The sequence below is a fragment of the Pseudorasbora parva genome, chromosome 2, assembly GCF_024679245.1.
Source record: "Pseudorasbora parva isolate DD20220531a chromosome 2, ASM2467924v1, whole genome shotgun sequence".
In the NCBI taxonomy this organism is placed as follows: Eukaryota; Metazoa; Chordata; class Actinopteri; order Cypriniformes; family Gobionidae; genus Pseudorasbora; species Pseudorasbora parva.
The window spans coordinates 29,202,006-29,226,474 of NC_090173.1; the positions used below are offsets into that span (position 1 = coordinate 29,202,006).

A 24,469-nucleotide genomic window follows, 5' to 3' on the forward strand; every position below is an offset into this window, starting at 1 on the left:
TTTGCTTTTGTAGGAACATCTGCAGTCCGGAGATGTTTCATAACCCTGAAAGCGTTAGGGATAACCTAATCAGACCGCAAGAATCCGAGTCTTCTTAAGGCCGTATAGATGGCCACCTCAGACCTGGAAGCATCAATTCCACTTAACCTCCTCGGATATGATCGTTTCTCCTTTGCCTCAAGCTCTTCGATGCAATTTTAAGCAATGAAATCAGATCAGAGGACAATCGCACTCCATCATCTGAATATGAGATCCACCCGGCATCGTGCAAAGAAATTCCGAGACAAATTCCCGTTATCTTGAGAAACTTTATTGATGGTTATTGTTATGCAGATCATAGTGCATGCACATACAATGACAAGGAGAAAGCCTGTCCACAACACGTACTTAAAGCAGAAAGAGCAGAATCACAGCAGTGGGTAAGATATTTTTGCCAAGTTGTGTGATGTGACGCACACAGTACACAAGAGGATATTTGCAGCTGGATAAATTGAAGCTGCTCTTTTGTTTGTATTTTATGCAATTGAAACTTTTATAAATACAAAATAAAGAAAAATGAGATATGTGACAAACACCTCTAATTAGGTATACTTGTAAACAACATGAAGGGAAGTCTTTGCGTATGCACAGCCAAGCTGCGACTCTTCAAGAACACCTCGACAGCTTGTTTGTGTAGCACTTGTAAATGACATAGTTATCATTATTCCTATTTACATATAGATATCTTTTTCACAAGTCATATATTTCTCAGTTTCAAAGTGTAAAGGCTGTGTTCTAGAAAATAATAGTACAAAGGATGTCACATTAAAAATGATATCAAAACAAAACACTCGAAAGAAGCAGAGAACCAAAAGAAAACAGTCAACGGAACGTCTCACAAGTGAGAAGAAGAAGTGGTGATGAAAAAATTGCAGGTTGTGTGTGCAAAATTGTACAGTTGACAAAAATACTATGATTATATCTACATAATGATTGCATTACTTGTAAAGTGTTGATATAAATCTGTGTATGATTCCATAAAAAATGAGACACCTTTCTCTAACAGTTGGTCTACCACACTAAATCTAAAACATTATACAGTTGTGTTTTTCGTATAAGAGAACATTTTCACTGCACAGATCAAATTGAATACACTGTTAGTTTATTTTTTCCCACTCTCATCTTGTACAAATAATCAGCTTCTTAACTTCTGAGAAAAAGAAAAAATCCCCACACAAACAAAGAAAAAAAGAAAAACAAAAAAATATAACCGGCGCTACCCTCGCCATCTTTTTTTTTCTTTTTCGTGTTTCGTCTCTCCCGTATTATAAAAGTCAGCATTTATATCAATCGACGTACTGGAAGTACTGTAATATAAAAAGAACATTTCGTGGTAGGCCTAAACTAGCGAGGGTCTGACTTAAGGACTAGATAATAGTTAAACAGTAAAAGACTGTCATGGTGAATTTTTGGGGAGTTTCTACGAGCTGCTATGTATAGTCTGAATATACACATTGAACACCCCAGGAACATAACCTTTGGCTTTGAGTAATGACTGATATAAGACAGCTTAAATAATCGATACCTCAGTGGTCTCTTTGACCGGCTCTGTGTCTTCGCTGCGCTCGGGGGAACTACACCGACTTTACTGGCAGCCCCCGGTCTTTCCATCTTCCCACCACGCAGACGCCCGTATCTACGCCTACCCACACCCCCTGAGCACTCTTCCTCTACGGCACAGAACCCAGAAGCGAAATAAACCAAAAGAAAGACGAAAAGGCGATGTCAGCGAAAGCGTAAACCACTGGACGACTCTAGTCACTTACACTCTTACAAAATATGATAACCCCGAAGTGACTTGAATATTTATCATACATAACTCATTTACATGATAAAGCCCTAACAATTTGTATCTTATTATTTTTTTTCTTCATCTTTTTAAAATCTAGCAGCTCTCTAGATCACCACAGAAACCTCTACAGCCAACAATCTATGTAATCTTTAGAAATTAAAAACCCACAATATTAAAATACACAGCACAAAATATCTGAGGTATAAGATGAAAAATATCCGTTTTTGTCTTCTCTCTCTTAAGAGATGCTAAAATGATGCACTACTGCATGTATTGCAATACCCAGGCCTCTGAATTACTCCTCCTTTACCCCCACAGGAAGATTCTCAATAGGTTTTGAAAGGTTGTTGTTTTTTTTGTTTGTTTTTTAGTATGGCGCGAAACGACTGTATCCACCTCGGTATATACTAGCCTGCAAAGAAGAAAGAACGAGACCCACATCGTCGGCGTGGCTTCTGGTCTTGGCATCAGTCAAGGGAGCGAAAGCATTCTGGAAGAGAAGCCACGGGTTTGGACACGTTTAATTGACACAGCTCAGAGGGGACCTCCGCTAGCATTCAGGCTATTTACCGTACATACCCCCCGGACGAAACCAATCACGTTCCATCATGCAGCAAGCACAACGACACACCTCATGCCAGAAGAGATGCATTTAGCTACTTAAAAACGGGAAAGGGGTGAAAGAATACACGAGTTAACAGAGCAAATAATAAAAAAGAGCAACAAATGTAGTTTCATACACTGCAAAAGTCTTTTTTTAAGCTGTATTTTTGTCTTACGTTCAGGAGCAAATCCATAAAACGATAAATTAACAAAATAAAACTGAATAATATGCTGAAGAAAATATCTGAAAAACTTTTTTATCCAAGTAAAAAAAAAAAAAAAAAAATAGATGTGGTCACATAAGCAAATTTCCAGCAAAGTTTTTGCAAACATAAGTTCACAACACAACGAAACCAAGCCACAACACAACGGAAATGCTCCCAACCATTAGGGGCCTCTCGGAGTGGGAAAGTTAGTTTTCCTTGCCATTATTCTATAGATTTGCCAGTCTTACAAACATATAAACACAAGATGCAAAACACTTTCATTTTAAGTGTATGTAACCATTGTATATCGACATGAAATATCAATTCAAAATCACCTCCATGCATTATAGCTACATATTTATACCCAAGAACGCTTTTACTCGCTATCAAAGCGTACGGTGCCTAAGGGAACGTCTGCCAAGTCCACCAAATGTTTAAACTTATAAACTATATGATTTAAATATTTTAAACGTTCAAATTCTAATGTTGTGCTTTACTGAGTCAATTTTACCAATACAACCAAACTGTGGAAGTTTAACATGTCTGTTTTTAAATGTAAAAGTAATTTTAAGTAATACAAATGATATGTTTCAACTACATGGTGGAATTGGTAGATGTTCCGTTAGGCATCAAGCGCCGTTGGAGCGGGTATAAAAATGCAGCTATAATGCATGTAGGTGATTTTGAATTGATATTTCATGTCGATATACAATGGTTATACACTTAACCATTGTTTGGTGTTTATATATTTGTAAGACTGGTGAATCTATAGAGCAATGGCAAGGAAAACTAACTTTACCACTCAGCGAACCCCCTAGTGGTCGGGAGCATTTCCGTTGTGTTGTGGCTTGTTTCCGTTGTGTTGTGACTTGATTTCGTTTTGTTGTGAACTTATGTTTAATTTTTACATTTCGTTGTGTTAAGTCAATATAAGTCGATATTATGTGAAATTCCCAATCCTGTGGATTCCTATTGAAATGACTAGATTTCACCAGCAAAAACTCACGGGCAACCGTATATGTGACCACACCTTTAGAGAGGTTTATGCTTGAAAAGGGAAAAAAAACTATTTGCAAATAAACTTTTGCAACTTTTAAACAAGTTTTAAGCTTGTTTACTGGAAAACTAGACAAAAATACAGATGAACAAGTTAATCTTTGCAGCGTGCGTTTTGTGTGCAGCGTGGACATTTTGCAATCGAAAGCAGTCCACGCGCAAACAAGCCGCACATCGAAGCGGGCGCCTCCTGACGGTCTTCCTCACACTCTTTCATCAAGCCGTCTCCCCTCTGTTCGCTCCCTCTTTTAGCTGTTGCTACAGCACCACTTAGGTGATGGATTTAATTATCAAAATGACTAATTATTCTATTAAGGGGAGCGCACGACTAGGTGATATTCACAAAATTAGAAATATAATAACTAACATGCACTACACTGCCAAGAAATTAAGACATTTATCACGTTTACTGGGAGGATTAATGTGGCATTTCAGCTGCCGTTAGCACAAGAGACAAATTCAATTAAGTTTAAGTGAGGAGATGTCAGCAGAGCTAAAATCCATGCAGGAGGAAAAGGTGGGAAAAAAGGGAAAAGAATGAGCGTACATGACAAGCGTGCACAGAGCAAAGAGCAGGGAAGGGATAAATAAAGGGGTAATGAGCAAAGAGAAAAAAGAAAGAGGAAGCGGCAGGTAGAGAGAGAGAGAGAGAGAGAGAGAGAGAGAGAGAGAGAGAGAGAGAGAGAGAGAGAGAGAGAGAGAGAGAGAGAGAGAGAGAGAAGTATGCTCACCATGGCACCAACGCTGTATGTGGCTGCTGGAGCAAGTGCGTGGTTGTAGGGGTCGGCAGCATAAACTCGTCCGTAACTGTGGAAACACGAAGAGACGGTTAGATCGTGCCGGCAAGTTGAAAATCGCTCCGTTTATATGCAAACACAAATGTCATTCCGTCATATACAACGTCACGGACTGAAGCAACTACGTACTGTATGGTGATGATTTCAGAGTGTTTGGAAAATGACAATCAAATGAAGTCAGAGAGGAGAAGATCACATGGCTCTTGCAGTCATGCTGCACAGGGCAGAGGAAGACATCACTGTTTGGAAGTTGAAGGGAAAGTTGTGCAAGACATCATTAGATGCTCTGCTCATTCTTTTTCTGTGATTATGGGATGGCAGCGCTTAGGGCAACATCCGTTTTGTTCATACAAGCTTTGGCAAAATGGTACCAAGAGGAATTTGCTTGTTTTTTTTCTAGTTCAATACACTTGCACAAAAACCCTTCAATTTTTTAGTAGTTTAATTTAGGCATATTGATCAAAAAGGCAAAAAATACACCACATGAGAAAAACAAGCAGACCAGAGATCAATGTTTTACAGTACTTGCCCCAAAAAACAAAACAAAACATCTGTTTTATTATCCTCGTCAGGGCAGGATGTTTAATGTGAATGCGAGCTTGATGTAGTTTTCGAGTCGAGTCTTTAATCCCGAGATCTCACGTCGTTCTCCCTGAAAGTTCGAGCATACTTTAAGGTTGCTGTGTTTAAAACAACCTGAAATATATGCTGCTTCGAGCCTTGCGGTGCATGCATGGTGTTTTTGGAGCAAATCTGAGAGCCAATCAGAAGGCAGAGAAATGAGGCAATTTACTTATTCCGGCACTACTGGCGGTTAAGGCGTTTAAATCCACTGCAAATTAGTATAGTCATTGTTATTCACTACCACAGTCGCTCTGTCTTCATATTTCAATGCACGGCCAAGTATTTTGTTTGACCTGCGTTATCTGTGTTTACAGGGGTTAGTTTTAATAAGTATGCAGTGCAGTGATCAAACCAGGGCTGCCTCTGCTCTTCAGGAGCTACGATTGAAAAGGTGACCCCCAGGATACCAGCACCTGGTGAATTATTCCTAAAGATTTAGGCAAGGGAAAATCTCTGATTGAACAAGTCACCTGAAATGCAAGAACTGAGGTTTTTAATTGCTGTTTTAAGGACACTGTTGATGTTTTCTAGCAGTGCCTGCCGGAAACGCACAACCAATTTTAAGTCTTCTTTGTGACTATTGGTTTGTTCCTTTGCAAGATTCGTTATAGTAGACTCCCCTTGCCGTCCATCGAGACAGGTTGAAGGCAACCCCCCCACCCCCTGATTTATGAGACTGGTAAGCTCTATGTTTGTTAATGAACACCGGTGACTCTAACATACAGCTAAATTAGATCTGGGCACTGAGATACAGGTTAATAAATCTCAGATGGCTGGGATATATCTGCATTATTGACTAGATGCTCATTATTTTGGAAAATGCGTGCTCCAGCAGCGCCATTCCTCTAAATGTATTGACTTTTCCCACCAGGAGACTGCATGGACAGCTCATTTCTATGATTTCTTTAAACAATGCAGGGCCGTACTTTAAGAGCTCTAATGCTCCTTTCGTGGATTCTCACTGCTTTTCTTACTTACTGATTACGTTGGTTTGGGAACACGCGGCCTTTGGGGTTATCAGCAATTATTGAACTGGGACAATTAGACCATAATTTGCAAGTTTTTCAGACTCCAAATTACACATTCCAATTGTGTTTTACAGAAAACAGCTGATGTCTTCAAGAAAGTGCCTTCTGCTAAATTACAGCCTTGTTAGCATATTCATTTTCCCTGGTTGAGGCGGGGGTGGAGGGGAGAAAGGCAAGGGGGAAAAAAATGCCTGTCACAAAATCAATGTATGGATGGACAAGTCCATTTTCCTTTCGGTATACCACAACTCAAACCAGTAACAATCACACTAGTGTCATTCCCAAGATCTAGCCACCTACAGCCAATGTGCAAGACACCATACACTACATGAGCAACCTTGATACCACAGTGACAACATCACCAGCACTACACGCCTGTAAAACAATAACAAACAAACCAACCAAAAAGAGCCCTCTCTCGCAACCACACACACACACACACACACACACACACACACACACGGATCTAATGGAGAGGGAGGGCGATGGTGGAGAACTCAAAGTAATGATGGAACACAAGGAAGATTGAGACAGAAAAAAATAAAAAAATAAATAAAAAATCACAGATTCCAAGCTTGTGACAAGCGTGTTCATTTCACTCTTCAAGGAACACATGCCTCTTCCAAGCGATGCCATGGGAGAGAGAAACAGAAGACGAGAACTATGAATGCGATGCCTTCCAGCTATCCTCATGCAGTACTCCAAGACTACTTCACTCGTCCAAAAAAGAGCATTCAAGAGAAACGTAGTAAGAAAAAACGTAACATCTACTAATCAAAGGGGGCAGAGATAAGGAGACAGCCGGGCAATAGAAGCACTCACTGTCGGGGTGCATTAAAAAAAGGGGGTATATGCTCGCTCCCTCATGGGTGCATAGAGAAAGTGAGGGTGATTTTGTATTCATTTATATTTATTTATTTTACCTGAGGAGGTGTTACAAGAAATTTCATCTGCTGCAACGAAGACGAAATGATTTCTGCAAGAGAAGATAAAATTTACAATACCGCCTGCTGACTGGCTGGATGGACGAGAGGTGGGGGGTGTTGGGGGGTGGGGGTTAAGGGATTGTAAGGGGGGGTGGGGGATATATGGTGAGGGTGCTTGGCATAAATGGGTTTTAGTTCACAAGCAAAAAGAACCAGAGCTCTGCTCTCTACAGTCGGTTATCAACATGGAGGAAGAGGGAAGAGCATGCTGGGTGCGGGGTGGGGGCAGGGTTGGAGATGCAAATGCGGGAATAAAGAAGAGGGGTAAAAAAAGACACACAGTATATCAGAGATGAGACTAAATCATAACCTCGGACGGGGGCCGATTCAATAGAAACTGCAGCTGTGCTCGAGACGGTTTGGATTTAGCCACTCTAAATGTCCTCTGCTCTGTAAACCCCCTCCCTCCATCACTATTGTTCTGTAAAAGTCAAGGAACTGCATTCACAGCATTACTGAATAGCGCTGGGATGGCCTTGATCGGTCACATAAAAGCGGTCGTCGAGCCTGTTAGGAACACCTGAGACTGCGACCATTATACATGGATTATATTGGAAATCAAAGCAGATAATATTATACATCAAAGTGCTTATGTCATACACCGTAAACTGTTCTTGGGAGTGACACAAGAAGAGAAGGAAAAAGAAAAACGTCCTAAACTAACTTCAATGTCAAAATAACTAGGTGCACTCATTAAACAAGTTTTACATTTAGTACATTTTGAAAAATAATTGGGGTAGGTAATTATATATTTTTTCAGAATAAACAAAAAAAGCAACAACAACAACAACAACAACAAAAAAGAGTCAGTAAAGACATTTATAATGTTAAATTTTTTTTAATTTTTTTTAAATAAATGCTGTTCTTTTGAACTTTCTATTCATCAAAGAATCCTGGAAAACATTTTCCACAAAAACATTAGACTTAATAATGACTTTAAAAAGCTTCAGCAACTGTAATGATGCTGGAAACTCATCTTTTCCATCACAGAAATACATTCCAAAATGTCTTAGAATAGAAAATATTATTTTAAATTGTAATAACATTTCATAATAGTACAGTTTTTACTGTTTTTTTTTTTTTTTAAAAAGCAGCCTTGTTGAGCATAATAGATTTCTTTCAAAAAAACATAAACAAATCGTTGTTACGAATACAAATACTGTTTGTTTTTCACAATCTTTAATCTGAATTTTTTTAAACAAAACTTTTGTGACTCAATAACTCCCCAATTGAAATAAGTATATCTTGCCTTAATTTGTATTTAAAAATTAATAAAAAAAATAATTTCAGTTGACTTTTAATTCAATCATAAGTGCCACTAGATGTCAGTAAGTTCATCACGACTGAAATACAGCCAAAAAAGGAAGAAAAAGAAAAACTATCAAAAGGTGCACAGAGTGCACCTTTAATCTTGTGAATTGTGAACTATATATTTAGATTACATTTAAACATTTACAGATTTAAGTCAGCAGAAAAAGTATACAGGACTAGCCCTGTTATAAAGAAATGAATGAATAAATGAAAGTATAAAAAAAAATACATTTTCTCAAGGACTCTGTAAATGCAAACAGGGTGTGGGTAAATGGTGCATTCTGGGTAAACAAACATGACTAGCATGAGCTAGTCATTGGTTGCATTACACAGACTTCATGAGTCACTGCACAGGTGTGACAAATGATGTGTCATGGCTTGATCTCACGTCTAATTAGAGACATTGGCCGCCATATTGCCAGGCCCATTTTTAATTGCCGCTTGGAGCTATATTTAATAACTAAATGAATCATTCATTCCCGCTAAGCATTCGGATTGAATCGGCCCTCTTAATCATGTTAGGGGGCTTGTTTTGAATACAATGTTCTATTCGGCATGACAGTATTGACTGTCTCAACGCGCAAACACACACACACACACACACACACACACACACACACACACACACACACACACACACACACACACACACGCACACACGCACACACGCACACACACACACACACACACACACACACACACACACACACACACACACACACACACACACACACACACACACACACACACAGGAGTAAAGCTCAATGCAGACATGCATTTGAACACATGCATTAAATGGTGCACTTTCTATAATTTATATACAAAATTAGATATGTAATGGCTTCAGATATATGACCATACCATTCATACACATTAAAGACTCCACATGCACTTCATGAAGACCCTCAAGTCGCAAGCACTTCATACAAGCAGTAGTAAACTAGACTACACTGTATAATGTTTCATTTGGTATTTATTTTAATAATTTAATATAAGACACACAAAATTGAGTTTCATCTCTTTGTAGCAGCAATTAGTAGTCACAGGCACTTCCAGGCAAAATGCAGACATCTGGCCAGCATATTCAGGGGTGTAAAGCACGTAATTGTACTTCATTCATAAAAATACTTTACGATAAGGTTTCATTCATTAACATGAACTAATAATGAATTGCACTTCTGCCAAATTGATTAATCTTTGTTAATGTTAATTTCAACATTTACAAACACATTATTAAAATCAAAAGTTGTAATTGGTATCATCAGTTATTTCACTGTGAAATAACAAGAACAAACTATAAACAGCTGTATTTTTATTATCTAAAATTAACAAAGATTAATAAATACAGCTACAAGTGCTTATGGTTCGATCATGTTGGTTAATAATACATTAACTAATGAAACCTTATTGTAAAGTGTTATCATGAAAATTATTTTAGAAAAAGAGTACTTTACCTGAAACTAGAAATATTATTGAGTAGAAGTATAAATATTTAATGAAAACCCACTTTTTTAAGCATAGATAAATCTATCCTCATATTGAAAAAAAAAAAAATCTACATTTCCAAAGTTTGGTAAGACTTTCGTTTTCAATTTTGATATATATTTTAAAAATGTAAATAATTCCTGTAATGTAAAATCTGAAATATTCAGCATCATTACTCCAGTCTTCGGTGTCACATGATCATTCAGAATCATTCTAATATGATGATTTTGAACATTTTGTATAATCATCAATGTTGAAAATAGTTCTGCTGCTTAATAATTGTGTGGAAACCATGACATATTTTTTTCAGAATCATTTGATGAATAGAAAGTTCAAAAGAATATTATGTAACATTATGTTTTCACCATTGTTTTTGATCAATTGAATGCCTAATTGCTAAATAAAAGCGCTAATTTCTTTTAAGAAATGTATTTATGTTGGTTTTCCTGAACTAATAAGTCAAATGATGTTCCTTTCAATCTTTTAAATAAAAGTTAATTTGCTCACATTGTATTTGACACGCATTCATCCTTACAGAGATGTCAAAATAATCTTTGATCCGAAGCAAAGATTTTTAATTACATCATAACCATTCTTGAAGACAAACACTTGAGGCTTTACATAACAACATTCAAGTGTCAACACTTTCTAAGAAATAAAGTTGACTTTTTACTTAGAAATACTGTCACTCAAGTATATTTTTAGCATGATTTTTTTAATTGTGTGAAATCCCATACTTTCACTTCAGTATAATTTCTCAGTGCTTTTTACACCCATGAGCATGTCTGGTATGTGCTAGCAGAATAATTTGCTAATAAACTGAATGAATGGCCTTTGATCAAAGATTTTAAAGAGTTGCCTTAGCTTCCTGCACAGCTGTTACCCCTGAGGGTTTCAGCTCAGTCCAGGGAGCGCCAGAAACACGCACAACGGGCCACCTCGACCTTTCCTGAACAAGCATCGCGGGGACAGAGGTCATGCTGATGCTAGCACGGTGGGTTGTAGGAAACGAGGCCGACCCAGGTATACCCGGCCCGCAGATGTTTAGACAGGACCGGCCGAGCCTCGAGCAGCCACTTCAGAGAGAGAAGCGGCCCTGACCCGGTCTCCGCATCCCAACAGCACCCCCTGATCTGACAGAGAGTGAGTGAAGCTCTGACAAAGAGCAGTAACCAGATGCAGTGGCTAAAGGATAATGAGACCAGCGGCGGGGACGGCGGGGTGTCGGAGTGTGCCACTTTGTTAAGATAAAGCTTTTGGGGTATTGATATCCGCCACCGTGGAAGGCAAGGGATCAACTGCAGTCAAAACACTCGCAGGATTAGCGGAGATCAGAGATGATATCTTTCACACGAGCTGATAACATCTAACAGCGCTGAGAGGTTGTTTTAACGGAGGCAGACTGAACGATTAAACGCCAACTGCCTAAAAAGGTTACTCATTGAGTCATGAATAATTAATTTTTTTATGAGGGAAGAGAGATTATAAGTCATTTACATCGCAAATGAATAATTCAATCATTTTAAATCCGACAGAAAAATGTAAAAAATGTATGACTTCTTAATAATAATCATTTGTAATTTCCATCATGAAAGACTAGTCTTACGCAAACTAATTTACCTGGAATTTGTATCTAAAAAAACAAAAAAAAAACTACTTTGTATTTTGGGCTGCAGTTTCAATTTCCCAAAGCTGCTATTATTCTCAAAATGTGTCTAAAGGTAAACAAAATAATTCAAATGTTATTGAGAGGCCTCTTCATTTGCATAATCAATCAAGTAGGTTTCTGCAGAGAGCTAAACAACATTAAGGAAACTTTGTGAATTTAATCAGTTCGAGCATTAGCATTAGCTCTGCCCACTGGCGAAGCAATGACTATGTCTACTATAACTACATTTTTAATACAAACTGAACCACAGGTGATTTCAGGGGGTTCATAGAACATAATAAAAGATAGACTAAGGTCTGTATTACTGACAAAACATTAGTGCAGGGCGAGCTGTGCACAGATGTCTGATACTTAGCCTGTGTGAGCAATTATAGTAATACTGATGCTTAACTTAATCAGAACTACGAAAAAAATCTCTGATGTCACAATGTTTTTTAGTTATTTCCCAATAAATTGATCAGAATTCATGTTAAATAAAAACAGGAATTACGTATATAGGATCAGAAACATTTCAAGATAGGAAAGCGTCTTATTTACATTAATTCAAGTCGACTAAATATTTGAATGCATACTTAATGCTAAATTAATAAATGTGAAAAGCTGTACTATACTAGAAATGTTCCGGATTGTATCTATTCAGAAGTGTAGGGTTAGTTCTTTTTATGCTGTTGGAGATATTCATTCTTTTATTCAGCAAGGTTGCATTAAATTAGGGCTGGGTGGTCTTCACAAAATTTCATATCGCGATCTTATAACAAACAATCACGATCTGAATCACGATCTTCCCAATTTTGAGATGTACAAAAACCTATGGATTCATCCATTTGCACAACTTAAAACACAGCATTACATTAAACAATCAGTTTAACAATCAAATAGTCATTAAACGACTGATATAGTTTTTTTGATGGCCGATGCCGATATCTTATAGGTTGGCCGACTAATGAAATAATTAAGGAACTAATGAAATAACCATAACTAAGACGGAGATTGAGCGCTGTGTGATCAGGTGCTGCCATTTTTAGAGACGGCGTCAAAATAAAAGTCAGACGTGCTGTCAAATTTACCTCAATATTACAATGGCATAAAAAGATCATAATCTCTGCGATTCACTTGAAAAGTAGACCGTAAAGACATTTAAAATGTTACAAATATTTTCTTCTATTTTGAACAGTGCTTCATCAAAGAATCCTAAAAAATGTTATCATAGTTTTCACAAAAAATATTAAGCAGCACAATAGTAATTTAACATTGATAAGAAATGTTTTGTGAGCAGTAAAGCATCATATTAGACTGATTGCTGATGGATCATGTGACATTGAAGACAGGAGGAATGATGCTGAACATTCAGCTCTGCCTTCACATTCATTTGATTAAAAAAATACAGTAAATGCAGTAATATTTTAAAATCTAATCACAAAAGACACAATATTACTGTTTTAAATTGCTTCGGTAAGCATAAGCAACTTTACAAAAACATGAAACAATCTGACCTCAATCCTTTGAATTGGTACTGTACATCTTTTCTGTTTTATTTTTAACGTGAATTTGGTTCCATTTATTGGTAAATAAGTAAATATTATAATGTTCAACTTGTGCAAGCTAGTGCATGAGATCTTTACATGATTGCCTAAGCCGAGAGTAATCGAACCAATAGAAAATCCGATTACTGCTATACCATAAAAGATTTCTCATAACAAGAAGCCACATAACAGCAACAAGGGCCCTTGGAATCAATAGCGTGGTTTCTTAGGACGATCTGGCTCTAATCTCCGAGGACAGCCTACTGTATTTGTTCAGAGAAGTCCCTGCATATGAGAAGGACACATGTGGTTATTGAACTGATCATGAAACCACGCTGATCTTAAGCCTGGCAACAATTACAAACACTAGAGACTCTACCACATGCAGCTCACGGCCGGCAGACATCGAGATGTGCGCTCGGGTGCGATTCGTGGCTAATGATCTGCCTTTGCCGCGGACACTAGGATCTGGATACGCACAAACACTCCGAGATGATTACATAAACATGATGTAATGATGATGAGCACCACTCACAACCGGTCGGGTGTGATTCACAGCACACAACTTTCAAGAGGCATGCAGGGACACCGTTGACAGATTATGACAGCACTGCTAAGATGACATGATAATCAAGTGTTGCTTCATCTAGTTATGCCTGCACAATATCAGTTGTTACATGTCGGATGACAGCATTACGATCATTATTTGCCATTAACAGTCATGAGCAGATATGCTTTTGTGTCATGCGAATGTTTTACAATCACATCAAGGCTCTGAATTTGCTTTATTCTTGATTGCGTGCCATCTGCAATAAGCTTACACTCACAATTGACGAGAGAGAGAGAGAGAGAGAGAGAGAGAGAGAGAGAGAGAGAGAGAGAGAGAGAGAGAGAGAGAGAGAGAGAGAGAGAGAAGGAAATCAAAATCAGCCAAGACGACTTCCTCTGGTCGCCCTGCCAAACAGGCTTTTGTCTCATCTCTGAGGAACTGTCAGGTCTATCCCACTTCATTCTGCAGTTACAGTTGCTCCACCATGGATGCGCTTCACCATTACATTTGCAGTGACATCTCATTTGATTTAATTTGCCAATTACTGCACTGGGCACCGTGATATTCCCCATCACCACTGGCGAGGGGAATTAGGCTAATAAATCAGGCTGGCCTTTTTTTTTTTTTGAGCGCACGCCTGCCTCTGCTCGTGACAAAGGGAGAGAGTTTGACCTCAGAGGAGTAAGGGTGAAAGAGAACGAGGCTGCCTCGGCAGGGGAGGTGGGTTGGGTGTTAAGGGCCCTGCCGGAGGGCCTGGTAAGGTGGTGTTGTCAGTGGTGTGCAGGCAGCGGTGTGTGTCTTACCTGTCACTGTAGGCAGCGGCGGTAGCAGTAGCAGGCTGAGTGTATCGGTAGGCAGCGTAACCACCCTAGAAACACAACACACACACTCGCTCACATGGGCACGTTGACAACAGCTGTTTGGACTTTTTATAAAATGTGTTTGCGAGAAATAAAAGAGCGAGGGGGAGGGGGGTGTGGGGGGGATTTCGTTTTGATGTTATGTGCTGTGACAGAGACTGTACGACTGAATCTCATGGAGATGAAGAGGCATGGAGTGGTTTTGGAGAGCAGCACGCGACAACGTCGCATTCGTTCACTCCGAGTTCACAGTTTCGGCGCTCGCAATTGCCGGCATGCTCCAAAAGAGGGGACGCACATGTCATAATCATAGCTATTAAATATGCATAATCTAATTACAAAGCAGCAGCCTTATGTTTGTGAGTCAACCTAGTTTCTTATTCATCTCATGCATGCATCTGAGGATTAATTATGTAGCGCTGTCATACTACACTACTTCTTTTTGCCAACGACATGTGGAACGGTAACATCTGATGTTCAGTTAGGCAAAAAGGCCAAACAAACACATCCAGTCAAAAGCGCATATGCCTGCTGATTTGAGCGGAGTTGTTTTCATAGTCAGTGGAGATGCCTGCTTAAAATACTCCCACGTGGCCAGTGCTGTGCATTTTTTTAGACTTTTTTAAAATTCCTTTTTTATTATGTAACAGTTAATTCTTATTGAGTCCACATCATACCCTTTATAAATACATAACCAGAAATATGCCTCTGTCTGGAGTCTTTACACAAGTGCACAGGATGTCATCAATAAAAACATTTGTCATACTGGCACTGTAAAAAAAAACATTTTCATCATTATAATAATCTTTATTTTTCATCCATTTAACTTGTCAAAATGATTTGTGCATTTTTTCTTTCATTCGATTGTATACTTTTACTGAGCTTGATTTTCTCCAATAGAAATTACATTCAAAACAGTTGAATTTATTTATATATATATATATATATATATATATATATATATATATATATATATATATATATATATTTTTTTTTTTAATAGTGCAACACCTACACATTCATTTCAAAGAAATTCAGTATCCATTTGAACCTGCTTAAGTATCAATGGCTGGGTATATCTACTCTAATTTGATTGGTCAGCCGATGTTGCTTAGCTAACCAAAAATCTGACAAACATTCAGGGCCCTATTTATATAACCATCTGAGCGTGTGGTCTGAAGCGCATGGCGCGAGTGTACTTAGGGCGTGTCTGAATCCACTTTTGCTAGTTTGAACGGTGAGCACGCCAGGACAAAAGGTGTGGTCCAAAACGGTTGTACCTAGTCTCTTAACGAGCAATGGTTGTGTTTTGGGTGTAACGTGCAATCAACCAATCAGAAACTCATCTCTCATTCCCTTTAAAAGCCAGTTGTGCTTGCTCTATGGCGGATTAGCTATTTAGATAGCAGAATTTGTGAGACTGAACGCTTCTCCACAGAGGAATCCTCTGTTTTTATATTTGTGTGTCACTGCCCATCCCTGTGAGTGTAATAAGCAGAGTGTACATGGATTGTGCACCCGCCTATAGGCGCATATTATTAACAAATATATTTCAGTTGCCTCAAAATAGCAATGCGCTAACAATGCCCCTGAACACACCAACCTTTTCAGACCATGGGCTAACAGATGGGCGGTAGTGCATTTGCTATTTAAACAACGTGGCGCTGGACATGAAAATGAGAACTGTTTTAGGCTGAAACTACCAAAAAACATGTGCTTGAGGCCTGGCATCGCATTCGCCGGATGTATGATTAGGGTCCTTAGTCTGACATGGAAGTTGCTCTATATAATCTCACTATATAATCTAATATCTACCTTGAAATTGTGCTGTTTTACTAAGCATTCAGTACAGAACTCTTGCATGTGTGATGTTGTTTAATGAAATTTAACATTTCCTAATATTTGCTGATATTTTTGTACTGTTGATATTTCTTTCTTTCTTTTTTGTTTTTTGTTGAGGAGGCACAACTTCCTTCACCATTCCCCATTAGCAGTCCACAGAAAACACTAACTGATAAGTCCATCTGTACACCTCTGCTCTTTCTCTGTTTCTCCAGGGCTTACTGGTCTCCTGACCCTGCTGTTCTCCACACCAGCCTTCAGGCTGCAGTAATTACCAGCTTCCCTTTCCCTGCACTCACACATACATAACAGCAGTTACTTCTCACAACTTTCTTTATGTTCCTCACCCTCCCACTTCCTCGCAGCTCACCTCCGTCCTCTAACTCCTTCCATAATGACTCACCAGGTAATTCGACACTCCCACTGATCGGCCGGCCCCTTAACAAACCATTTCATCTACTCGCACAACGCAGAGCCTGACACATGGCTGTGATGCATCTGGGCTGTATTTAAAGCCGGCGCGATGAGCTGCGGAGCAGGACGGCCGAACGCGGCCCCTTAGTCACCAGGGCTGTCATCTCTGACAGACGGGGGCCGTAGGCATCTACATGTCTCTGAAGCTCCATTAGGCTTGGTCAACTAACCTCGGGGAAACTGACAGGGTGTGCAGGTGCAGTGAGAGCAGTGGTCAGGATTTTTACGCAGAGATGCGCATCTGGAGAGCAGACACAATTTATCATTATGACTCGCAAAGAGAGAGAGGAATAGATAGGGCTCCACTGACTCCTGACTGCTCGTATCTGTCTGAAGAGCATGTGGACATACTGAGCTTATCATGGTTATTGATGACTTTTACTAGTGTGTGTGTTTGCCTGCTATGACCACTTGGATGGGTTGAGCCAACAAGTGGGAAATAAAACAGAATAAGGGGTGCAATAAATTTTTTCTAGTGCTTTATATAACATTATGAAACAGTTAGTTCCAGTTCCCATATCGGACTGGATTGAATATAACAGTCTTTAAGCGCTGGGACGTTTCAGTGTTTGTATCACACTATGCATTAATGGTGGGAATGTCTCAGTGACTCTTTCTGCAGTTATACGAACACACCAGTAGGTGGTGGCAAGTGACTGTCTATATGAATGAGTGATTGATTCACTGAATCATTCATTCAATTGATCGATTCGTGAAAAGACCAAGAGTCTTCATGAGTGAGTGATTTAATCATTCATAAATTATTCTTATTATGTGACAAGCTCTATCATTTAATTTCACAAGCTTTTTGGGGAGAAAGGCAACTATAATGTTACTATAAAGTTATTTTTGCTTATCTATATATTTGATTAATATTTTCGTCTTAGCTTTCAATCAATTGTATTATTTCCTCACGAAATAACGTTTGATGATCTTCAGTGTGGTGTGACAGATTGTTGTAGCTATGTCAGTTTAAACGGCAGTTTAAAAAAACAGCTCAAATGTTCATAGCTCGTTTGTAAGTCATTTTTTATTATTATTTACTTATTTTAATTAAAAGCAACATTGAAAGGTTTCCAATCATTACTGATGTTGCAAATGTATTTATTTATTACAGTGGCTGTGGGCATTTCAGGATCTTCTATAGACAGAAGACACTGTAAAAAAATATTGTTGGTTTACCTTAAAAAAGTAAGTAACCCGGTTGCCTTCAAATTTTGAGTTCATTTAAATATTATTTTTTGAGTTGATACAATGAAGGAAAAATGTTTAATCAATAGCAACTCAAAATATTATTGTATCTGAACCGCATACATTTTCTTGATAAATCATGAAAATAGCTAAATTTGTTTCACTGCATCATCACAAATAAAACACAATTACCCAATATGCTTACAAAATATTTGAATAATATTTGAATAAAGGGTGTTGATTCTCAAAAAGGCAACCTTAATAAAAAAAATTAAAAAAAGTACAGTGTAGTACAGAAGTACAGTACAATGTGAAACACTTTATATTACAAATTAAATCGAGAGATATTACACACTCTTAGTGGTTTATATTTGGTATATCTTCCTGCCTTATTGCACCCCTGCATGTGGATCGTGTTCAGTATTTCTTTAACTTGCTCATCTTAAGGATGTCTGTTCTATGCTAGAGTAGCTTCATTTTCCAGACCTTATCCAACATTCAGTACATTTAGCAGAGCACTCAGCAAAATTAAGATTGGTAATAAACAAATACAGTTCTTGGATAGTTTCTAATGAATATTAGATGATCTTATCGCAGCGGAACAATCAATCCCAGCCACTGTGGCACTGCGCTAATGACAAGCGAACAGAGGAAGTGTTACAGCAGTCGTCCCGTCATTTCCACACACATTTGTACCCAGTACAATTTGCTTTGTCCCAGAGGAGGGCGAATTGGGGGAGATACATCAGGCTGTGTCAGGTTCAATGAGACATGGCTTTGAGGAGAACAAGCTTTCGGTCCCTGCTAGTTACCCCACCTCAACTCCAGATGCTTCTGCTAATCTCAAAACAGATTAAAAACCTACAATTTTACAATTTTTATATATGTACAATCCCAGCATCTAATACTCAATCTCAGGTCAGCTCAAAGTCTCACCCCAACTGAAAATATACTCAAAAAGTTCCTCTATCACTGATACTCATGTGCTGCGGCTGGCTGTGGAAGTATTTTTTTTATATTTGTGTGTAAAAGTCTCTTGACACAGTTACTGAAGGTTGAATTTTAAAAATGCTAACAATAAAAACAATGAATCAGAGTAAGTTTGCAGTCGGAGGGATGAATGGGGTGGGGGGTGGGGGCATGTACATGGACATTCAAGGACGGCATGCGAATACTTACATAAATATCTGCACCATAAAATCCATCCTGGTAAACAACACTGGAAAGATGCAAACACACACGCACACACAGACAAACACCAAACAAAACACATCAATATTAGTGCATGTTCTCATGCAAGCAATACCAACCCCACCTCTAGCCAGGGTTAGTGGAACAGAGTAAGAAATACACACACACTTAATAAGAGTGACAAAGGGTTTTCAAAGGCGCTCAGTACTTCTGAAGCATTTTGGAAGGAGACTGTGGAGTACAGACTTTGTATGTTTAGGGGCCACAGAGAGCTGAAATTTACATCACATTTTAGTCATTAGCAAAATTAAAAAGAATATTATACAAATATAAATAGCAGAAAAAGACAAAAAGTATTTAATAAATAATATGTTATTGTTATTAATAAGATATTCTGGTTATGAATTGTTCTTATTGACTGTCACTGACATTCAAAATGTAACTGAAGGTAACAATAATGTCAATGTAACATCTGCATGTGAATTGTGATCTTTGAATCTTGTCCCCCATGTACATATTATAGTTATTACACTAACAGGGTAATAATTAGGTACTAGTCCTGAACCTACCTAACCTCAACCTATGTAGTTACCTTATATTAACCAATGCTTTCTTAGGTAAGTACACTGTGAGTGCACATACTATAAAATAAGGTGCAACCAAATTACATAAATGCAATAAAATGAGCCACATTTGAAGCTCTAAAATGCTGATAATTCCTAGAAATCTAATAGAATTTATGTTTTAGTGTCATGACATAGCATAACCAAAGACTAAACTTCTTTTGCTGCCTTGAATCCACTGATGTTTCCTTTGGATCTAATTATATTTATGTACCAGTTTAAATGGCATGTATTCACTTCTTTCTTTTGTGAATCTTCCAGTTTGTCAAGACAGCAGGAAGTGGAATTTAGTCTGTAGCCCCTGTTTCTAAACTCCACACGATCTCCTTCATTATCATCTTTTTCAATGTCATGAAATCAGAAGTAAAATAATCAGAATCATCATTTGACTACTCAGAGATCACAAATTATTCTGCATTCAGTTGTTCGACAGGATTTGCACAAAGTTACATTATATAAAAGAAACGCTTAAGGCCATCGACCATGACAGAACAGCATGACAGTTCAGTGTCATCATTACTTGCAGGATGCACGGGCTACATGCTGCACTGGTTCTGTGTGGTGAGGTAGAGATGCATGCATGTTACAGAAGCCCGGTGACAAGGGGGAGCGCGTTGTCAGAAAAGAGGACTAAAGGTGAACTTGAGTGTGTATGTGACAAGGGAGTGTTGCTACTTACCCTCCGTAGGCTGGGATGTGTGGGGGAGGCGCAGCTGCCCGGAAGGTATTGTAGACGGTGCGCCCTCTTCCTCTTAAGTGTGCCCCTCTGTACGCCGCCGCTGCCGCCGTAGCTGCTGGGTATGGGAAGCCTGGCACTGTGGGGAAAACATATACATGAGGAACCATCATAGAAGAAAGATACTTATACAGGTTTGGAACAGTATTTTTATCATTAACTCACATTTTTAAAAAATGCTGTTGAAAAACGTGAAGGGTTAGTTCAACCCAAAATAAATTTTTGTCCTTAATTACTCACCCCCATGTAGACCGTCGTTCCTCTTCGGAACACAAATGAAGATATTTTTGATCAAATCCGAGAGCTCTCTGATCCCTCCATAGACAGCAATATAATTAACACTTTCAAGGCTCAGAAATGTGGTAAAAACAACATTAAAATAGTCTGTGACTCCAGGGGTAATTTAACCGTAATTTTATGAAGCGAGATAAATACTTTTTGTGTGCAAAAAACTAACTAAAATAACGACTTTATTCCATCATTTCTTCTCATCTGTGTCAGTCTCCTACGCTGTTTACATTGGCCAGCTCCTGCGTTAGCATCACACGCATGCATCATGGTGCTCACATTAACAGCGTCAGCCAATGGTAAGCCTCTTATTGAGCTCTGACATAACTCAGAAGCACCGGACTGTATTAACTACGCAAACAGCGCAGGAGTCTGACACAGAGGTGAAGAAATTGCGCACCAAGAGTATTCTAATCGTTTCATAAAATTAGTCACATGGACGTATTTATCAATGTCTTTCCTACCTTTCTGGACCTTGAAAGTGTTAATTAAATAGCTGTCTATGGAGGGGTCAGAGACCTCTACAGATTTCATCACAAATATCTTCATTTGTGTTTTTTCCGAAGATGAAAAAAAGGTCTTACGAGTTTGGAACGACATGAGGTGAGTAATTCATGACAGAATTTTCAAGTGAACTTTAAATACTATAATAGTATATAAACAATACTAAAATAACACTGGGAACCATCAATAGGTAAATGTAAAAACAGGCTTTTCATGCTGTCTTGAAATAAAAGTGTTTGAAGTACTGTGCCATCACCATCACGAGCACATTAACATGCCGCCCACAATGTGTACATTAAATCCTGGTCGGTATTCAGCAACTTGATGAACCAACCTGATAAATGACAGTGGGAACTGTGTTGGTATGTGAAGGTTAACCATTCATAAAGAGGTAATTTACAAATAGATGGCTTAAAGGTGCAGTAGCAAAAAAGTCTGAGAGGAGAATAAAGTCATGTAAAACTAAATGAGAATTTTTAGCACAAATTCACATTTATTTGTATAGTGCTTTCCACAATACATATTGTTTCAAAGCGGCTTTACAGCAAATGCGTCTACATTACAATGTAGAGTGATCGGTGTCCAAGTAATGTTTTTCAGAAGTGTATATACAAATCATGCAGTCATCACAGGAGTTGGAGTCATCTCTTCGCAGGTGTTAGCATCTGAACTAAACCTTCATTATTGCAAAATAAATCCATCAGGGTGATTACAAGGCTACTTGATGTATGAAATAAGTAACTAAATGGACAAAGTATTGAAGTACTGAAATTATTGTAATATGTAAAAAGAATAAATGTTCTGAAAAAAGAACTTTTCTTTTGCTTTTTTAAAGTAAACATCATATAAAATGAAGTAAAATGAATGAAAAAAGTAACTGTAACTTGGCCAGATAAATTTTGTTGAGTCATTTCTACTTAGTTGCTACTTTTCAAGTGCCTTTTACTCAAACAATATAACACTGAATCGAGCTATGCTTTTAAAGTGTATGCTTTACTTAGAATAATACTAATCTAAGTAAATAATACAGTAGATACTGTGGAGATAACATATCATAAGTAATGTGGTACCCACACGAACACAGAGAACTCAATACTTAGGTAACATTTGTTAGATAATTTTTGAGAATGAATGTGTCATTTTAAGTAACTCGAGATGTCACAAAACAGCAAGATAATAAACCTAACAATAAAAATGCCACATTATTAATTATTCATTCCACACCAGTATAAGTTGAGTTGAGTAGGTTTTTACTTAATTTTATAGCTGATATTTAAGCTTTCTAGTACTAATATAGTAATTTCTAGTACTAATATTTATAGTACTAACCCTAACTTTAAAAAAAAATAAAAAAATTCTTGCCTTAACTAACTTATCCAGGGAGACATTACTTTTGTTTTTCTGTAGCATTTACTTCACCACAGAATATAATTGTTTTAATCAGTGTACCGCAGGGTGATATGATACAAGGGATGAAACTAGAACAGTGTTGCTATGGGATGGTCAAATACTGTACAGTTATATAATGTATTATTTGACTGCAGAATGCAACAATTGACCAATCAGAATCAAGTATTCCAGAGAGCCATGTAATAAACTGCCAAATGAACTATAATTCCACGAGTCTCAGTTAATATAAGCTGTGAGGAATGGTGCCCTACCTCCATCTACAACACCTGCAATTAGCCAAAAACTCTTAACAATGAGTAATACGCAAACTATGGGAGGCATGCAGACCTCTGAGGCCGGGTGAAAACAGAAAGCTCTGTATTGTTGTTAAATGATCATTAAGTTTAATAGGGCGTCGGTGGTGAAAATGACTTTTAAGAGGCTTAATTTGAAATGGTTGTGAGGAAGAAAAAGAGAGGGGGTTTGTGAAAGCTGTTTCATTCTTTAACATTACAGGTTTTCAAAAGGGGATCATATAAATGTCTAATAGAAGCACTGAATCTTTCATTTAGATGATAAAAAATTAAGATTTTAGGAAGGGGTTTGCGTGATGTGGAAAGGTGAAAAGGATTGTTCTATTTGACTCTTTGTCACCTTGGATATGTCTTGATTTCACGCAATGCACCACAGCTGTCTCAGTATATAAAAGAGAGAAGTGCAGCCAAATGAACTCTACATTTTATGTTCCAATTTATTATATTTATGAAAATGAAGGTAGCCATTACCTTCCTATCCTTAAAGTGCGTTATATTTTTCATGTTAGCATGATTCTGATACAAATAAATGTTACTTTATTTATTATTATCAGAAGCATATATTCAATTATATTTGGGTGTGTGTGTTTAAATGTACATGTTATCAATCTCTTTAAACATTTGTGGTTTTAGGAGGCTAAACAACTAAAATCAGACCATGCACATAACTCATAGATCGATATATGCCTTTAAAATTGCTACAAAGGAGCATTAATGCAGCATTTATAAAATAGAAATAAAAAAAACGCAATGAAGATTCATTAGTCATATGCATTCCTTCCTCCATTGCAGGCAGCCCATCTGACAGCCATTTTTGAAATATGCTGCATACACGTTCGCATATTTGCAAGAGCTTCACTTTGATGTGTAGAATGTGTCCTGAGGAAAATAAATATGAGATGTATTTAGCCTGAATATTTACAGGATAAACAACTTAGACTATGCACTTTCATTTAGAACGATGAAGGGTGGAGGGCTAGATGAAAACGGAGAGAGAGCGAGGGGGGTTGCTACAGTAAGTGCCGCTGAATGAGAAATGGGAGCGTGCAGCAGCATTGAGCTCCAGGGGGATGCACAGGAGAGCTAGTCCGTTTTATTGCTTTGAGAGCGATTACAGTGAAGCAGATGCTCTGGCCGACGGGAGGTAGCCTCCGCATCAAAGCCATAAAAGTGTACAACTGCTTTGTAGCGCAATAATTTCTCTCATTGGCTTTTGTGTGGGAAGTGTTGGGGGGGTCGTTGGGGGTGGTTGACGGGTGGGCAGCAACATTGCAGGAGGTTCGGTTGCCCTGTGCATCTCACTCTGTGACCTTACAGAGTGCAGCACACCGCAGAGACTCTTTTATGAATGCATAAATAAACAAGACCCACTCCGAGATTAGAGAAAT

The 24,469-nt window shown here is 38.1% G+C and overlaps 1 protein-coding gene across 8 annotated transcripts in view; it reads right to left on the reverse strand.

Annotated features, from left to right (window-relative positions):
• Nucleotides 1–294: 294 nt before the first annotated feature.
• rbfox1 (RNA binding fox-1 homolog 1) overlaps nt 295–24,469 on the reverse strand; it is a 321,986-nt gene continuing 297,811 nt past the window's right edge. For 7 of the 8 annotated variants that reach the window (XM_067414885.1, XM_067414877.1, XM_067414899.1 and 4 more), the window contains 5 exons: nt 20,530–20,665; nt 19,216–19,255; nt 14,473–14,537; nt 4,428–4,503; nt 295–2,321 (listed from right to left, as the gene is read on the reverse strand). In XM_067414885.1, coding sequence (XP_067270986.1) covers nt 2,199–2,321; nt 4,428–4,503; nt 14,473–14,537; nt 19,216–19,255; nt 20,530–20,665 — 440 coding nt within the window. In that variant the 3' untranslated portion in view covers nt 295–2,198. Of the gene's footprint in view, nt 2,322–4,427; nt 4,504–7,068; nt 7,122–14,472; nt 14,538–19,215; nt 19,256–20,529; nt 20,666–24,469 lie in introns of all 8 variants that reach the window. The other variant, XM_067414895.1, reaches the window with a different exon arrangement.